At 37.0% G+C, this 18,530-nt stretch overlaps 1 protein-coding gene across 3 annotated transcripts in view; it reads left to right on the top strand.

Annotated features, from left to right (window-relative positions):
* brdt.S (bromodomain, testis-specific S homeolog) overlaps positions 1 to 13,053 on the top strand; it is a 54,932-nt gene extending 41,879 nt beyond the window's left edge. For all 3 annotated transcript variants that reach the window (XM_018261022.2, XM_018261021.2, XM_018261020.2), the window contains exons 13-20: positions 915 to 973; positions 2,740 to 2,872; positions 4,141 to 4,250; positions 6,220 to 6,286; positions 7,155 to 7,285; positions 9,582 to 9,784; positions 10,203 to 10,386; positions 12,539 to 13,053. In XM_018261022.2, coding sequence (XP_018116511.1) covers positions 915 to 973; positions 2,740 to 2,872; positions 4,141 to 4,250; positions 6,220 to 6,286; positions 7,155 to 7,285; positions 9,582 to 9,784; positions 10,203 to 10,386; positions 12,539 to 12,607 — 956 coding nt within the window. In that variant the 3' untranslated portion in view covers positions 12,608 to 13,053. The remainder of the gene's footprint in view (positions 1 to 914; positions 974 to 2,739; positions 2,873 to 4,140; positions 4,251 to 6,219; positions 6,287 to 7,154; positions 7,286 to 9,581; positions 9,785 to 10,202; positions 10,387 to 12,538) is intronic.
* Positions 13,054 to 18,530: the final 5,477 nt, after the last annotated feature.

The raw sequence follows: 18,530 nt of genomic DNA, 5'->3' as shown, positions 1-18,530 counted from the left end.
TAAGATTCTTTAATATGTCACTGAATATGATATGAACTATCTGTTGCTTAAGTGTTCATTTTGGGGGTATAGTTTTCCTTTAAGACAGACATCTAACGTTGCATTTAATAAGTAAATGTATATGTTTCAATTTACATACAAATTCAACTTAAGAACAATCCTACAGTCTCTATCTCGTACATAACCCAGGGGCTGCCTGTACTATACTGCAATATTACAAATAGTTTTTATTCTAACGTAAGCGCCTCTCATCCTGGCAGTGTCTCTTGGAAGTTTACCTTCCAAAGCTCATCAGTCCAAATTGCTATCACGTAGTACACCAGATTTAAAGACCAGTGGTGTAATTACAGAGGCAGCAGACCCTGCAGCTATGGGTAACTCTTTATTTTGTGCGGTAATTTCGCCAAAAACCCCCCCAACCAAACACACACACACAAAATCATAGTGGGGGCCTGGAATTTTTTTTCACATTGGGAGACCTTTTAAAGCTTTCTATTTTTATTTCTTGACATTTTTCTATTTTAAAAATGAATTTGTTCACTGATTATTTCACAGTTGAAGCATGAGCCATATTGAATACATTTCTCATAGAATATCAGCAACTGATTCATTAACCAGGGTAGGAGAGCAGGGGTGCCCTTGATCCTATCATCAGTGCATGTGCAGTACATTAATTTCTCCTGTGCATACGTTGATCGAGGGTTGGGGCCACACTGATGATTGGTGCCTAGGGTGGCAGCAGGAGTTAAAGCTAATCCTGTTAAAAAATGTTTAAAGCAATTCATGTAATTTAAAAACGTTAACACACAGCTGCTTCTTGATAACACGAGAGGATGAAAAAATATAACTTTTTAAAAACTGTATAACATAACAAGCAATTTAAATTTTTTTTAACATATTCTGTTGTATTGCAGGCATGCATCACCAGCAATATAATTCTAGAATGAATGTGCCTCCTGAAAAGCAAGAAAAGGTAAATGCAACTGAGACGACTTTCTGAAAGGGATTGTTTAGCTTCAAAGTAACTATTGGTATGATTGATAATCTGCTGCAATTTGCAATTAGTCTTCATTTCTTATTTATTTGGAATTTCAGCAGCTATCTAGTTGCTGGGGAGCAGTTTTTTCTACCAGCGAATGAGAGACTGGAATATGAATAGGAGAGGGCCTGAATAGATAAATAAGTAATTAATACAAAGTAACAATACCAGTACATTTGTAGCCTTACATAGCAATAAGTTGTTGACTGCTTGGGTCACTGACCCCTGTTTGAAAACTGTTTAGAGTCTAGTTAAAAAGTTGGCCATTCAATGACATACTAAAAGCGAAGGAGAGCTAAATCTTTTAGCACTTGTCAGATTGTCCCACATTGGGGAACGAGCCCCACTGAGCTCACAATAACTGCTCATCCTAATGTTGAATTCTCTTTGTGCAAATCATTCAAGGGTTGTATAACAACTATGCCATGGTAACCACAAATCAGTAAAAGATTCGAGAGTTTTATCACAAATTTCTAGTCTAGTTTTATATCTGTCCAGTTTGGAAATGTACAGGATTAGCATTGCAAACAGTTTGCAGACATATTGTTGGGAATACATTTTTCTGACCTTTCTTGATGGCTTACTTTGTAAATACAGTAGAACCCTGATTTTTATGTCCCTAGATTTTAAGTTTCCAGAATTAATGCTGATGCCTGTGTCAACATTTTAATGTAAATATTGTTTATTTAAACAATATTTTATCTCCTTATCCTCTCCACTCTCGTCATCATTTTACCCTTTCTTTTTCACCTTTAGTTGTGTTTCTTCCTATTTTCTTTTTCTCCTTTCTATGTTTGCACTTCTTTGCTACATAATTACCTCTTTTTTAATTCTATAGTTTCATTCTAACTGCCAATTGTAATAGAAAGCTACAAAAGTCTTTTTTTTTTTTAATACTGTTTGAAAACAACTGAACCCCTTTAACAGCTCTTATTTTTTTCCTGTTATATCTAAATGCAAACCTGCCACTTTTCCTAATTTCAAATTCGTAACTGAACTCCCTTCCATCATTTTTATGATTAGCCCTCTGTACAGCTAGTACATGTTCTCCCATGTGACCTTTGTCAAAGAGTACATTTAATTTCAATATAAATGTAAACGGTTAGTTGGAGTTATACAATGACCTATCAACTAGGAATTGTTATACAGGTATGGGATCCGTTATCCAGAAACCCATTATCCAGAATGCTGCGAATTACCAAAAGGCCATTTCCCAGAGACAGCATTATGACCAAATAATCCAAATTTTTAAAAATTATTTCCTGTAATGATAAAACAGTACCTTGTACTTGAGCTGTTAGTTTTTTTTTTTTTTTTTATGTATTTCTTCATTGAATGTTATAAATCTTTGATAATAACATGCCATTGTACTAATTGCAGCACATCTTAGTCTGCATAATATTTACGGTCATATTGATTTCTATTGTTTAATGTAAAAATCAAATCAAATATTTTAAACACAAACTAAGATATACGTAATCCTTTTTAGAAGCAAAATCAGCCTGTTGGGTTTCTTTAATGTTTAAATGATTTTCTAGTAGACTTGAGCTTTAAAAATCCAAATTAAGGAAAGATCAGTTATCTGGAAAACCCCTGAGAAAAGTCCTGAGCGTTCTGGATGACCGGTCCCATACGTGTGCTGTGTCACTTGTCAAAAATTGTCTCATCAAATGATGCTTTTTCATTATTTGCTTTTTCAGTTTCTTCAAACACAAGTATCAAGCAATATCACAGAACCCAGTTTTGCAACTACAGTGCAACTGGACCTGCAAAAAGACCCTTTGTTGAAAAATCCCAAAGATTTTCAAGAGCCAGCACCACCATTGTCTTTAGGTGTGTTAAATAGTTTTCATTTACTTATAGTGAATAGGCAAGTGGTTTCCAGATGGGTGCCTAAACCAAGGATTTACAAGAAGTAGCTATCGAGCTTGTTGCTGTACTAAAATTTCCAATATCCTTCACTATTGGTTAACGAAGAGGGCTGTAGTTCTACAATAGGCAGATGTTGCCGAAGGAGAAATTGATTTTATATATGTGTACCTGTTATCATTAAGCTGTTAATAAACTGCAACTCCCTTTAGTTGGCTTGTAGATAATGCCATGATATGTAGGTGAGCAGCAGCTAATTGAAAATTGCAGGTTCATGATAGATACCAATGTAGCTATGGGGCATGCACCATGTAGCTTTTTAGCTGTAATTGTTCCTAGTATCTGATGTTTCCACAAATAGCAGAAATTCTATATCTTTCTGACAAGGTTCTTGACTCTAAATTAAACATTCATACAAACCCACTTTATTGACCACCAGTATAAATGGTGTTTATTTCATATATCCCTTTATAACATTGATAAGTAATTGTTACCTAATAATAGTTTGTCTTAGAATTTGTGCACACATCAAATACAGCATAAATCCATTCATCATTAACAAAAAAACAAAGATGTTTGCTGCTATGTTCCACCCTGCTGTGGAAGTTGGACATAGGGGCCTGTCCTGGTCTGGGAGCGAACACTACAGAGCAAAGAAATGTGTTTTATAGATGGGCAACTATAAAAAAATACTTATTTGATCTTCCTATACAGAAGTTTTTCCTAATGAGGCAATAGCTATCTCTGGAAATTCCAAGGTAAATTGAAACAAGCATCCACAATAAGAGGATGTTTTGCTTGAGAGCTAATACTGTGAATTTAGGGTAGACTGACGCATCCCAAGCTATTTTCAGTTTTTTTTTTGAAATGTTGTCAAAAATTAAAAACCTACTAGCTAGTGCCTCTCTTTAGCGATCACTTTTTATGAGCCTTTTCAGAACATGATATTATGAAGAGGTATAAATCTTCGATGTGCTTTGTATTCGCTTATGAACCGTCAAAGTAATGCTTTCATATGATTGAAACTTAGTGAACGTTAATTTTACAGGTTACGAGCACCATGACTGATGCAAAACTGATTTTCAGTGACAACCTAACGGTTGATTCATTTAGTTTACCTAAGTGTTAGCAGGAATTTCCCTCACCTGTATGGATTGCCAACTATATCTTCTGCTTCAGCCTAAAGAACAGTTAAGGGCTAATGTATTCCTTTAATGTTTTGTTTTTTTAAGATATAATGAAGCTTTTGTCTCCACTTCACTCTCCATCATTCAGTCAAGATTCATCTAAAAGATTTTCTATCCAAGGCTGTTTGCATCAACCCAACAAAAGTTCTTCAGAGGTAATTACATTTCATATGTGAATTATTTGGGCCTTGTTTCATACCTGACTGGGTAGTAGGGAGCTTGTAAGGTTTAACAATTAGCAGCTGAAGTGGGGAAAACACTTTCACAACTGAACCTCCCACGCTGTACTGCCAAGGAGCAATGGCATAGACATTATTTCCCCTTGTAACACTTAATTATCTGCCAGAAAACAGAGCTTCTGTTATTTATATATTATAGGTTTGCTGTCATGTAGTTACCATGCTGACTCTTTCTTTGGCAGATCTATTACCTTTAGCAGAAAGTGGTTAAAGCTCCAGGTAGGGTAAGGAGTGAGGCAAAGCCCACCCAGTGGTAGGTGGGTTGAAAGTGAGCAGTTTTAAATCTGTTCCTTCCACACTTAAAGGGATACTGTCATGGGAAAACATTTTTTTTCAAAATGAATCAGTTAATAGGGCTACTCCAGCAGAATTCTGCACTGAAATCCATTTCTTAAAAGAGCAAACAGATTTTTTTATATTCAATTTTGAAATCTGACATGGGGCTAGACATATTGTCAATTTCCCAGCTGCCTCAAGTCATGTGACTTGTGCTCTGATAAACTTCAATTATTCTGTACTGCAAGTTGGAGTGATATCACCCCCTCCCTTTTCCCCCCCAGCAGCCAAACAAAAGAACAATGGGAAAGTAACCAGATAACGGCTCCCTAACACAAGATAACAGCAGCCTGGTAGATCTAAGAATAACACTCAATAGTAAAAACCCATGTCCCACTGAGACACATTCAGTTACATTGAGAAGGAAAAACAGCAGCCTGCCAGAAAGCATTTCTCTCCTAAAGTGCAGGCACAAGTCACATGACCAGGGGCAGCTGGAAAATTGACAAAATGTCTAGCTCCGTGTCAGATTTCAAAATTGAATATAAAAAATCTGTTTGCTCTTTTGATAAATGGATTTCAGTGCAGAATTCTGCTGGAGCAGCACTATTAACTGATTCATTTTGAAAAAAAAAATTTTTCCCATGACAGTATCCCTTTAATTAATTGAAAAGGACTAGTGTGGCTTGTATACCTCCTGAAATAGCAATATCAAACGCTTGTCCAGTTTTTCTTACTGCTCCCTTACCTTGCAGTTGTCCTGCCTACTAAACAAGAGTACTTTCATGGCTGAGGCGCAGCCCTTCCCAGTTTAAGAGCCTATGGCCAACAGAAAACTTGGTTAGGTTCTCTTAAACCAAAAGCTTTCCACCATATACAAATTTCTTTAATAAATGAATTGCCCCAATCTGTCACTTTAACTCTTCACCTAGTTTCTGCAATTGTTTGAGAACTGCCTTTTTCCTTCACCTGCTCCACATATATATATATATATATATATATATATATATATATATATATATATATATATATATATATATATATATATATATATATATATATATATATATATATATATGACGCCCTGTGATACTCATTCGTCCCATCAATTGTATCCCATGAATACATTTTAACAGCCTTTGCCTTTTTAATGCCTATTAAATACAGGTACAGGTATGGGACCTGTTATCCAGAATGCTCGGGACCTAGGGCTTTCCGGTTAACGGATCTTTCTGTAACTTGGACCTTAAGTCTACTAGAAAATCATGTAAATATTAAATACACCCAATAGGCTGGTTTTACTTTAAATAAAGATTAATGATATATTAGTTTGGACCATATACAAGGTACTATTTTATTACTACAGAGAAAAAGGAAATCATTTTTAAAAATTTTGATAAAATGGAGTCCATGGGATAAGCCTTTCCATAATTTGGAGTTTTCTGGATAACGGGTTTCCGGATTACCGATCCTATAGATCCTTAGAGGCTGCACAACAAGTGTTGCAAATGATTCATCTTATATCACTGGTGTGATTCAAATTCTATCCAGGAAGGGAAAGCTTGCTATTACATTTGTACCTACATTTTTGTTTTTATTTTAATTTTAGGCTTCCCTTTCCTCACAAACAGAGCAGACATTTGCTATAAAAGAAACTTCAACTGCAAAGTTAGAAAGTAAGTTTACTTAAAATGGATTGTAATAAATATACAAACTATTAACTTGTATTGTTGTCAGAATAACCGTTTTCTGAGGAAATGTCGTATTGGACACCAGATTTTAAAAATGGTGTGTCTTTCAGGTAATGTTGTAAAGCTTGCACTAGTTTGTATAAGAATTAAACTATAAAAACACCACTAAGATATAATAAGCAGTTAATGGGAGACAATGGGGCACCCTGGTGGACGAGAAATGTCCTTATGAACGTTCAGCAAACAATATAGATCTGGAGATATTGGAAATTGGTAACAGCCCTCATATTTCAGAGTTAATCACAATGGCAATGCTTTTATCTGCTGGCCCTATTGTGATGGAATGATCTCTATTAAGTGTAGGAATAGCCAAACTTTCTCTTATGTAAATTAAAATACATCTTAGGGGTTTGCAGTGTATTATTATTATTATTACAATCATTAACATCTTAATCAACCGTTTGCAAACAGTTTTAATGCTGATATTAATTAGGGTCGACATGTATCATTTCAATGCATCTGCATCCCCAAATTCTTATAAAAAATTTACTTTGCAACCTGTTTAATACAATTCAATCACTTAAACTCATCATACTATACAGTCAATACAAAGCTGACTTCCAGCAAGTAATGAATAGTCACAAAGGGTGAGCACGTGGTTAAAAAGGTTAGGGATCAAATACACACTATATAATATATGTATTATAATATCTTTTATAAATTACTTTTGTCCTGTATATTCTCATCCAAACCCTTTTTAATTTGTTCTCATTATTATATTTGTGGTTATAATTGTTGTAAGTTTCTTTTGGTAATGGTTATCAACAGATGAGATGGGTCTTGTACATTTTAGGTGAAGTATCAAGCCATTCATATTCTCCTTTTCTGGAAGACGGTACAAAAGTACACAATATTCCATTAGGCCACAGAGACGGCACAGAAAAAGCTACAAAAGAGCTGAGCGACATAGATGAAGTACAAAAGGTACTACATTTTGCAGTTCTCACATGTTTATTCTTGGGGGTTAGAGATAAGTATTTTACACTGACTAACATTTTTTATTCTATGTCTACCTTGCAAGAAACAAATATGGGGTAGCTTCAGTATCCATGTTTGACCTGTTTAACTCGAGAAAATACAAACACCATAGATTTTTTTTCTAATGCTAAAAGTGTGTTTTTAAAATCATTAGTGCAATGACTGTTAATTATAGCTGTAAATTTCCTAGCTCATCCCTTTCAAATCACCCATCTAAAATAAACACATTAAAATGTTGGTTAGTAGTTGAGATTTGTCTAAAGCTTTTAAAGCAGTAACAGAACCATTTATTGTAGATATATATATATATATATATATATTTTTTTTTTTTTTTTTACTTATATATAGTGCTACTTGTGCACTTGTGTACAACAAAACAAAAGGATGTCATCAGTGAAGGCTACTATTTTATAATGGAAAGATTTAGTTGTAACCCTTGATATCATAATTTTCCATAAGGAATGGCTGTAGAGAGAGAATAGAAAGTGTCAAGTGTAGGCAACTCTGTCTGGCTTATTCAACACTTGTGGTTTTTATATATAAACTTTTTATGCCACACTACTGCTACACATCTACTACAATATGTAAAATACTTTCTTTGCATGTGTAAATAACAGAGGGGTAGTTAATTTATTTTGCTGTAGTGGACAATGCTAGCCAGCCTTAAAATATCATGAAGCCGTTTTGCCTGGGGACAAATCCTACCTATTCAGGATATTAAGGGATTTCACCCAGTTAGATAACAGTCTGGCAAATGGTTAAGTGGCAACAATTAATAGGGCAATTGTTCTATATTTCTTTTCATTTAGGGGATCTTTTCCCTGGCCTCTGTGCCATTATTTTATTGGGGGGCCCTTTGCTATTAGTTATTATTGGTCACTGTGCCATGAATTGTATGGTATCACTGTAGCATTGTTGGGAGTTGCTGTGTTATTAGTTGCAAATCTGTGTATACTTTTTGCCTAATTTATAGAATTTGAGGCTAATGGCATACGTATATAGCAGTTTCTCCCCTGTTGCATTCCAGCAGAGAACACACTTGAAATCTGTTGTGTTTACCAGTGATTTAAATGAAAACCACCCCTACACTGCAGGTACAACTAAGCTGTCAGGCTAAAAACCAACTGCACTAGCAGAGTCCATGAGTTTCCATTAAAGTCAATGGGAGACGACATTGAAAGTTTTCAGGGTTTCTCTGCTGGCTGAAGTATAGGTTGGTTCCCGTTTCATATGTCATTCAGTGTGCTCCAATTTCCAGGCAGCAGCAAAGAGATGCTTCATCTTATCAAAAGCACAATTCAGGAAGCTGAGGGATCATGGGAAGGCAATGGAAGGATCCTTGTGATAAACAGATTTCAGCACAGGCTTTTGCTTGAAGTATAGTTTTAATTGATGAGTTTAAAGACCAGACTGCATACACATGACAGCATCCCTTTAAAGTGATACTGACCAACTTTTTAAAATATGTATGTACATTAAAAGTTACCTATAGGTCAGGTTTGTTTTTGTAAATAATTTTAGTTGATGTTCCTAAATCTGTTTTGCCAACCTGTCACATCTCAGCCTGTCAGTTAAAGTTTCTAATGCTAACGGACTCCTGCTGCACAAATATGACAGCACGGGAAGTCAGATGGGTAATATAAAAGCTTTGAGCAAATACATTATGGCAAAATTATAAGTAGCAAACAATACTATAATAGATGTAAAAAGTATTTAATTTCTGGTGTCAGTATCTCTTTAAGCAATAGGTTAACTGAGAATAGTAACATAGTAAGTTAGGTTTAAAAAAGAAACTCATCCATCACGTTCAACCTTTGAACTCTATTTTAACCTGCCTAGCTGGCAGTTGATCCAGAGGAAGGCAAAAAACCCATCTGAAGCCTCTCGAATTTGCCTCAGAGGGGGGAAAAAATCATTTCTTACTCCAAAATGGTAATCGGACTAGTCCCTGGATCAACTTGTACTATGAGCTATCTTCCATAACCCTGTATTCCCTCACTTGCTAAAAAGCCATCCAACCCCTTCTTAACGCTATCTAATGTATCAGCCTGTACAACTGATTCAGGGAGAGAATTCCACATCTTCACAGCTCTCACTGTAAAAAACCCCTTCCGATCCCCTTATATATTTATACATAGTCATCATATCACCCCTTAAGCTCCTTTTCTCCAGCGTGAACATCCCCAATTTGGCCAGTCTTTCCTCATAGCTAATAAATAATAAATCCTTTAATATTCCCTAGAATGTAAAGGTGAAAACTTCCTTCTGCTGGGAGGTATTTTCAAAGTCTCTTGCTACCACCCCTGTAACCATAAAGTCATCAAGCAACAGCTTCCAGCAGTTCAGAAAAGCAGCAATAGCAAAAGAAGAAAGAGAAAGAGCCTTAAAGGCGCAAGAGTTGAGACGCCTTGAAGAATCCAAAGCGGGTATGCAGGAGAAACTGAGGTTTGTATGGTCATTTCATTTCAAATCAAACAGACAATTAAAGGATTATAAAGTTTCTAATCAAAGTACTGTTGTGTTTAAATTACATGTATAGCTTGTAAAGGTTTAGCACTGCTGAATAAAAAGCGAAATAACTCAAAAACCTTCAATAATAAAAAATTAAAACAAATTGCACTTTATCTCAGTATATCACTCTCTACATCATACAAAAAGTTATCTCAAAACAACCCCTTTAACAGTACATAACCATACCAGCAACTCAATTTTCCTGTTTAAAAACAGAAACATACAGCTAAGCACATTGCAAGTAAATAGAATGTCAAATGAAATATTTTTTATAAATGCCTGACCAATTTTTTTAGATAGCATATATTATCCCAATAGACGTATTTTTTCCCATTGGTGTTTAATTTTACAGAGGAACAAATGGCAATACCACAACCACATCATTACCTATGGGAACTAAAGTTCATGAAACACAAGCACAGACACTACATGAGGCAAGCAAGGAAGAGCAAACCCATAATTCCCAAGAGGGAAGTACGGAAGAAGAACGAAACTTGGCAAGAATGAGAGAGCAGGAACGTCGCAGGCGAGAGGCTGTATGTAATTATGATTAGCTCTGCCTAAAAGTTTTTTTACTTTGTGTGTGTTAAACATAACACTTTTTTTGCCATTGCATTATACTGTACATCTCTCCAAATAGAAACAGATGTGTTTGTAAAAGATACATTACTCGGTCCTGCCAGCTTCTTTACCAACCTCTGTCTCTCAGTCCTTTGCACTGTAAGATTTCATTTATCATTCTTGAACCACTAAATGTATTTTTTAATTGTAATAGTTTGTGGGCAGCCATCTCGGGTTTGTAGCTCAAAAAAACTATTGACATTCATATAAGGGATATGATAGCTTTTTCAAAATGTCATAAATAGTGTTGATTTTAGCAAAGCTTTGCAGTAGATTACGTGTAGCAGACCTATTTAACCATCTGCAATTTACTAGAATGTGTACTTTCCAAATATATATTATTTTCTAGTGTAAACCTATATTTACTGGCATTTTTCTCTGCTGAAATTTGGAGCAGAATTTGGTAATGTTCTATATATATATAAGTCAGGAATCTAAACACACTATTCATTTGTTTTTGAAGCATGTGGGAGACATCGGGCTTTCCAAATCGGTTGTATTTTTGTGATAGAAGTATATATGTTTCTCTATTATGACTTATGACTGTTACAAAATCTTTTAGTGTTTAAAGTCATATATCTTTCTGCAGAAGTGGAATTACCTAGGTTTGAATGCAAAGAGTGGAACAGTGATTAGGATATGTGAACAGAGCAAGGACAGTGTCCGGCAGGGTTAAAGCCAATGTCACATGGCAGAGAAAATGCCACTCTGCTGCAACTGTACATTTTCAAGATGAAATCCACTCCTTGTGCATACTGACAGGCTGATGCTTTATACTGCTTGAACATGAGGTGGAGGGCAGTGGATTGGCATGTGATTTTTAAAGGAGGAGATTACTTTTGGAAACAATTATAAGATAAGCAGAATCAAGAGGAGTAATATGTTTATTGTTAGCAGAATCTTAGACCAGGCAGCTATTAGTTGCAAATGTAGTAAATCTTCTAGATATTTTGTAGTTTATCTATCCAGGAAGTAGGCAGGTAGATACTGTACCATGGCTGTCTGTTCTTGCAGAAACTCTACAGTGTTCTCTTGGAATAATTCACCCAGCACTGATCAACCCTAACACTGTTCTTTTCATAGAGTGTCTAAAGATGTAGGAACAGAGCTGGGACTGAGTAATGGAAGAATCTTACACCAGGCAGCTACTAGTTGCAAATGTAGTAAATCTTCAGAGAAGTGAATCAATCCAGGATGTAGGCAGGTAGATACTGTACCATGGCTGTATGTTGTAGCTGTTCTTGCTGAAACTCTACAGCGACTCTCTTGGAATGATTCAACCAGCACTGATCAACCCCAACACTGTTCTTTTCATTGAGTGTCTATAGACGTTGGAACAGAGCTGGGACTGAGTAAAGTAAGAATGTTAGACCAGGCAGTGTCTCTGTTAGAATGGTTCACCCAGCACTGCTCAACTTTAACGCTACTCATAGAGTGTCTATAGATGTAGGAAAATACTACACTCCAAGATAAAAGGGAGTAATACAAGAAAGATATTTAAAATGCATTGTTACATTACATTTTTCTGAAAGTACAGATATAGGATCCGTTATCCTGAAACCTGTTATGCACAAGAATGCTCTCTCCCTTAGACTCCATTTTAATCACATAAATCAGATTAAAAATTTTTTTTATAATAAAAGACTACCTTGTACTGGTTAGTAGAGGCACACCTAGTGAGTTTTTTTTAATGTGTACATGATTTTTTAGTAGACTTAAGGTATGGAGATCCAAAAAGACCCCTTATGCAGAAAATGCCAGGTACTGAGCATTCTGGATAAAAGGACCCATACCTGTACCATAAAAGGCTAAAAGGTGTATTGCAGTCCTTAGATTTTATTTATGTGGTTAATTTTAAACTTTGATATTTACAAGTCACTTGTCAACAATGCCTATGACATGCTGATGAGAGAATGGGATCAATAAATCAGAAAACAAACTGAGAATTTCCATCCAGTCTTATCTGATATTGCATTTTTAAGAAATCAAGCTTTCAGTAGTTTTGAAAGGGCGATTTGAAAATGATACAAGGACTGACCAATTTTTCTTTTTTTTTTTTCTTTTCAGATGGCTGGGACTATTGATATGTATCTTCAGAGTGATATTATGGCAACATTCGAAGAACATTTGTGTTGAGTTATAGACTTGACCATGATCTATCCATGTCATAAAACTCTTTTGTTTCTATAAATACAGTATCACCTTTAATATATATTGACTATGAAATATTTTGTAAATAGGTGACAACAGATGTAATAATTTATGAAAAATTTGATTCAATAGAAGTGTTTCAGCATCAATGCAAATACAACTTTCAGCTGCTGGGGCTGATTGAATTGAATCATTTAACTGTCTCTATCTGTATTTCAACATAGTAACAGTGTCCTTAGAGATGCTAAGAAATGTATTTCTGTATATTGCTTTCTACTGACGAGAGAAAACTTGTAAATTATAAACGTTTCATGTTTTGCCATTGTGGTTACAGTTTCCCTTGGAAGTTTTGGGGAACATTTTTTTGTAGTATTTTTGTTTTGTAATTAAGAACTCCATTTAATTTAATAAATAAAGTAACATGCTTGAAATGTATCGTTTATGTACTGATGACTAATGTGTAGTTCAAGAATGTAATTTCCTCTTTGCTCTCATTTTTTATGTAGGACGACTTGCAGTTGCTCTTTATTGTATTCTTTCATGTATTCTTTCATGTATTCCTCAGCAGCTTTCCTTATGATCTGGTTACTAGGGTCTCATTTTAAATGTCAGGCTGATGGGGGGGGGGGTAAATGAAAATGTGAACACGTAAAAGAAAGGTAAATGAAGACCAACTGCAAATTATGCAGGTCTATATAATCTATAGTTTATATCAAACATTACTAAAAGCTCTTACAAATGGTGGTTTGTGCGAATTTTGCTATAAGGCAGGACTGATTACATGCATAATATTGAGAGCATTTGAATATATCAGAATTTGAGTATAGCAATTTCTAATTACTTTTTAATGTCACTTCTGTTGTTATAGTATATAATGAATAAAGTACCCCTATTGTAAAATATAAGGATATTATAAGTTACCAAGGAGTTTCATGACCATATAAAAACACAAGGCCGAGTGTTTTTATACAGGTCATGGAACTCCGAGGTGACTTCTAATATCCTCATATTTTCCAACAAGGGGTACTTTTTTTATTATAATACACACGTTTTAGTAAATCATCTGACCAAAATGACATCACTACTAGCAGTTCATAACTGATGACATCACTAGTCACCGTTTATAAGGATATAATTTACAAGATATTCATGGCTTTTGTGTATTATATAAGTATAATACACAAAAGCCATGAATATCCTGTAAATTATATCCTTATAAACGGTGACTAGTGATGTCATCAGTTATAAACGGTGAGTAGTGATGTGATTTCTGTCACATGACTCACTAAAATTTGTGTATTATAATTAATAAAGTACCCCCAGTTGTAAAATATGAGGATATTAGAAGTTACCTCGGAGTTCCATGACCTGTATAAAAACACTCGGCCTTCGGCCTCGTGTTTTTATATGGTCATGAAACTCCTCGGTAACTTATAATATCCCTATATTTTACAAGAGCGGGTACCTCATTCACTATATATTAGGTGTCACTGCTCAACACTCTGATGATGATTCTAATATACTTTTTAAGGCATAGATTTGTAATATGAGTTTCACGGGCTAACAAGCAAAGTACAATGTACTTTGTTTTTCTTTTTTACTGTGTATGTGTGTGAATGCCATCACTCCTACTATGGCACGTCAATCATTTCTGTGATCAAGGTGCAAGGCCTTTAATTCAAATTTAAGGACAACAAAAACGGTATACACACATTTAGTTTACACCAAGTCTTACACTTATGCGCCTTTATAAATATGCATGTTAGTCTTCATGTTACATAGAAAATTAGCATATAATCTAGTTGTATAGAACAGGATTTAGAAGAGGACACACTTGTGGGTTTTCCTAACAAATATTCATTTTAGATGCATGGGAAGAAGCAGAGCTGTATCTTGTATAGGGATATAGCAATTCCATGTTTTTTGAAATACATAGTAACAGTAACTTAGGTTGTCAAAAGACACACATCTATCAGGTTCAACATTTTAAGTACATATATAACCTGCCTAACTGCTGGTTGATCCAGAGGAAGGCAAAAAAATTTGAAGCCTCTCCAATTAGCTTCAGAGGGGTAAAAAAAATCCTGACTCCAAAATAGTCCCTGGATCAACTTTTACTATGAGCTATCTTCCATAATCCTGTATTTGACTCCCTTGCTAGAAAACTACCTCATCTAACCTGTCTTCCACGAAATCCTTTACTGAACCGCCCCCTCTAGCCATCTTCTCCCCCAAAGCATCATTGAGGTGCAGCCCATCCCTAACAAAGAACCTTGGAGAAATCCAGTTCTCCAAAGCCGTCCTCGCTACACCAATCTCTCAGCCACTCATTAATCTTGCTAAGCCCCCCCCCCCCCCCCCCCGTCTCTGTAACATTGCTTTCAGCACAGGTAATATATCTTAGAAAATTACCTTGGAAGTCCTCACCCTCACCCTCAACTTTACACCTATTTTTATAAAATCACTCAAGGACTTCGCCACCTACTCTAACTTTATCATTGGTACCTATGTGTACCAAGAAGTCAGCTCTTCCCCAGCCCCTCCCAATAACCTTTCCACTCGTTCCACCACATGCCAAACCCTAGCACCAGGCAAGCAGCAGACTGTTCGGCATGAAGGGTGAAGCTGTGGATAAAGAACCCCATCAGTGAGGTGAGGATTGTAGCAGTTAGCTATTATAGAATGCTCAAGTAGGGTAATGTTATAACAGGTGCAGGTACAGGTCTCATCAGCTATAGCAACCAATAAACTGGTAGCATTGTCTCCTGTTTAAAATAAAACATCCTATTAGTTACTGCATGTGGGTGAACATTGTGCCTTTTATTACATAGGGGTTATTGTGTTAGATATAAAGTGCAGTGGCTGCAAAGATCTCTTCTAGAGTTGGATGGCCTGCACCTGGGCCTCGCGTCATGTAGTTACTGAAAAAGTTTAAGCTACACAAAGCCGATTTGGGTTCCTCCAACGTATTTTAGTGTGGGTAGTTCCCCAGGTGACACTCACTGTTCGATTGTCGGGCCTTCGGTGGATAGGAATACTTGAGGTAATGTGGCATTAAGGAAAAACGTATTCACTGGTCTGAGAAACACCTTGAGCCTACGTTCCAGTCTCTCCTCGAAGGCACAGCCGGGCACAGACTTTCAGTGATGGACAGCCTGTTCGCTATCTCTCCACTTAGCAGGTACCTTTTCACAAAGATCCAAGATGCCGCTTGGAACACTTCAGCGCGTGTGTTCCACTGTGGAGTAAATATTGTATTACAAAAATTTTAAATGAGTGACCATCCACCTAAAGCAGGGGTGTCCAAACTATGGCCCGTGGGCCAACTGCGGCCCGCGATCCAGTTTTAATCCGTACTAATGGGCCAATTTGCCGCCTGCCCAGCCCATTTGCCACTTGCCCAGCCCTTCTGCCGCATCGCTCTACACTCACGAAATGCGATGCTTGAAGGACTACTGTGGCAGGCCAGCCAGACTGTATTTAGAGCAGCATCGACCAGGAAGTGGATGCTGACGGCTGGCTCTGACATGCACGTAACCTCGCTCTCATCCTGGAGTGTGGCATTCACAAGGCACCCTAGACAGGGCCTCCCCATCCGCCCCCTACCGTGGCGCGTCGTTCTGCACGCACACTTCTAGGAGCGCTCGGCGTGCACGCTGCAGAAAAGCTCAACCGCACCTCTACTGCTGCGCATGCTTGTTGGCTATTGGGATATCGCATCACTCCAGGATGAGAGCGAGGTTACGTGCATGTCAGAGCCAGCCGTCAGCATCCACTTCCTGGTCCACGCTGCTCTAAATACAGTCTGGCTGGCCTGCCACAGTAGTCCTTCAAGCATCGCATTTCGTGAGTGTAGAGCGATGCGGCAGAAGGGCTGGGCAGGCGGCAAGTTGGCCCATTGGTACAGAGCAGCTAGTTCCTCTGGCACATAATGCAATTATGCAACTAGAGGGCCTAGGGCCCACCAATGCTGGGGCCCACCGGGTTTTAACAGCTGTCAGGCTCGCAGGTTGGGCATCCCTGCTTCAATCCTATGTCCGGGCATAAAACTATGGCAGCATATATCAGTATGCTGTCCCAGCTGCTGCATGGCCAATTGGGAATGCTGGGAATTGTGGTTGCACTGCTTTAGACTGGTACTTGTCATTGTGTTACAGCTGCTGCTGGTTCAGTCCCAGTGTCTATAGTGGCTTCCCATTTCATATTGCCTGGGATCCAGCATGTCAGGCTGAATGGTCGGCCCCCACACATTTTCACCTCACCAAATCTGGCCCTCTTTGTAAAAAGTTTGGACACCCCTGACCTAAAGTATTTTTGACAATTGTTTTTATGTCATTTTACTGACTACTTATTTATTGTGTTTCTGGCCGGCCAGATTTTAAGATTTTTTGAATGATAAATAAATTGTATACTTTATGAATAACTTGGTCTGAAAATATTCCTTCAGTGGATATGGTCATATATACTGTTCCTGCACCCATGTCAATTTGTTAAAAGTTACAGATTATCTTCGAGAAACTTCTGTGCTTCTGTTGCATTTAGCAGTGCCATAGCCTTGCTGGCAGGTGAAAATGCACCCCCCAAGTATCTATAGTAATAGTAATACAGGAAACAGTATAAATAATTCTGAATTATAGCAGTATACTAGAGGTTTAGTTGTTTTCTGCTTGTTAAACAGAAATGTACTTTTTTCAATTACTTTCATGTTTTATTTTAACCATTCTTCCAAAACTGAAATTTTAAAGGGATACTGTCATGGGAAAAAACATTTTTTTCAAAATGAATCGGTTAATAGTGCTGCTCCAGCAGAATTCTGCACTGGAATCCATTTCTCAAAAGCGCAAACAGATTTTTTTATATTCAATTTTGAAATCTGACATGGGTCTAGACATATTGTCAATTTCCCAGCTTCCCCTAGTCATGTGACTTGTGCTCTGATAAACTTCAATCACTCTTTACTGCTCTACTGCAAGTTGGAGTGATATCACCCCCTCCCTTTCCCCCCAGCAGCCAAACAAAAGAACAATGGGAAGGTAACCAGATAACAGCTCCCTAACACAAGATAACAGCTGCCTCGTAGATCTAAGAACAACACTCAATAGTAAAAACCCATGTCCCACTGAGACACATTCAGTTACATTGAGAAGGGAAAACAGCAGCCTGCCAGAAAGCATTTCTCTCCTAAAGTGCAGGCACAAGTCACATGACCAGGGGCAGCTGGGAAATTGACAAAATGTCTAGCCCCATGTCAGATTTCAAAATTGAATATAAAAAAATCTGTTTGCTCTTTTTCAGTGCAGAATTCTGCTGGAGCAGTACTATTAACTGATGCGTTTTGAAAAAACATGTTTTCCGGTGACAGGATCCCTATAAGTTTAATGTTCCTGTCTCTAGTGTTTCAGTCTGGCAGCTCAGTAATCCAGATGCAGATTCTGAACTGTAACAATTTGCTACATTGGTTGATACATTTCTCAGCAGCCTCTGTGGAATATTGGCAACTATTGTATCAATTCTAACAGCTGCCTTTTATAAAACTCCGGGATTCTGCTCAGCAGGGACAAATCTAAATGTATCAACTAATGTATCAGTTTAGAACAGTTCCAGTTGGTGACCCCCCTCACAGAGCCGCTTCAGAAAGACGCAAGAAGGTGAAAAATTAGAACAGTCACAAATAGAAAAAAAGCCATTGAAAAAAGTCTATTTCTGGTGAACTATCTTAAACCAACTGAACTGATAAAAGTGTTGGAAGGCGAACAACCCCTTTAAATATAATATGTAGAAAAATCTGATACAGCTGGAGTTTGCTACACAGTACATGTATGTTATGTAGATGTTACAAACAATGTTATGAAGGGGTTTATAACTCCCCCATCCTTTTTTTACACAAAGTTAGTATTCTGCAGCCTTG

Source organism: Xenopus laevis, chromosome 4S, assembly GCF_017654675.1.
Source record: "Xenopus laevis strain J_2021 chromosome 4S, Xenopus_laevis_v10.1, whole genome shotgun sequence".
Classification (NCBI taxonomy): Eukaryota; Metazoa; Chordata; class Amphibia; order Anura; family Pipidae; genus Xenopus; species Xenopus laevis.
Note: the sequence above shows the minus strand (reverse complement) of the source record. Positions and strands in the feature narration are given on the sequence as shown.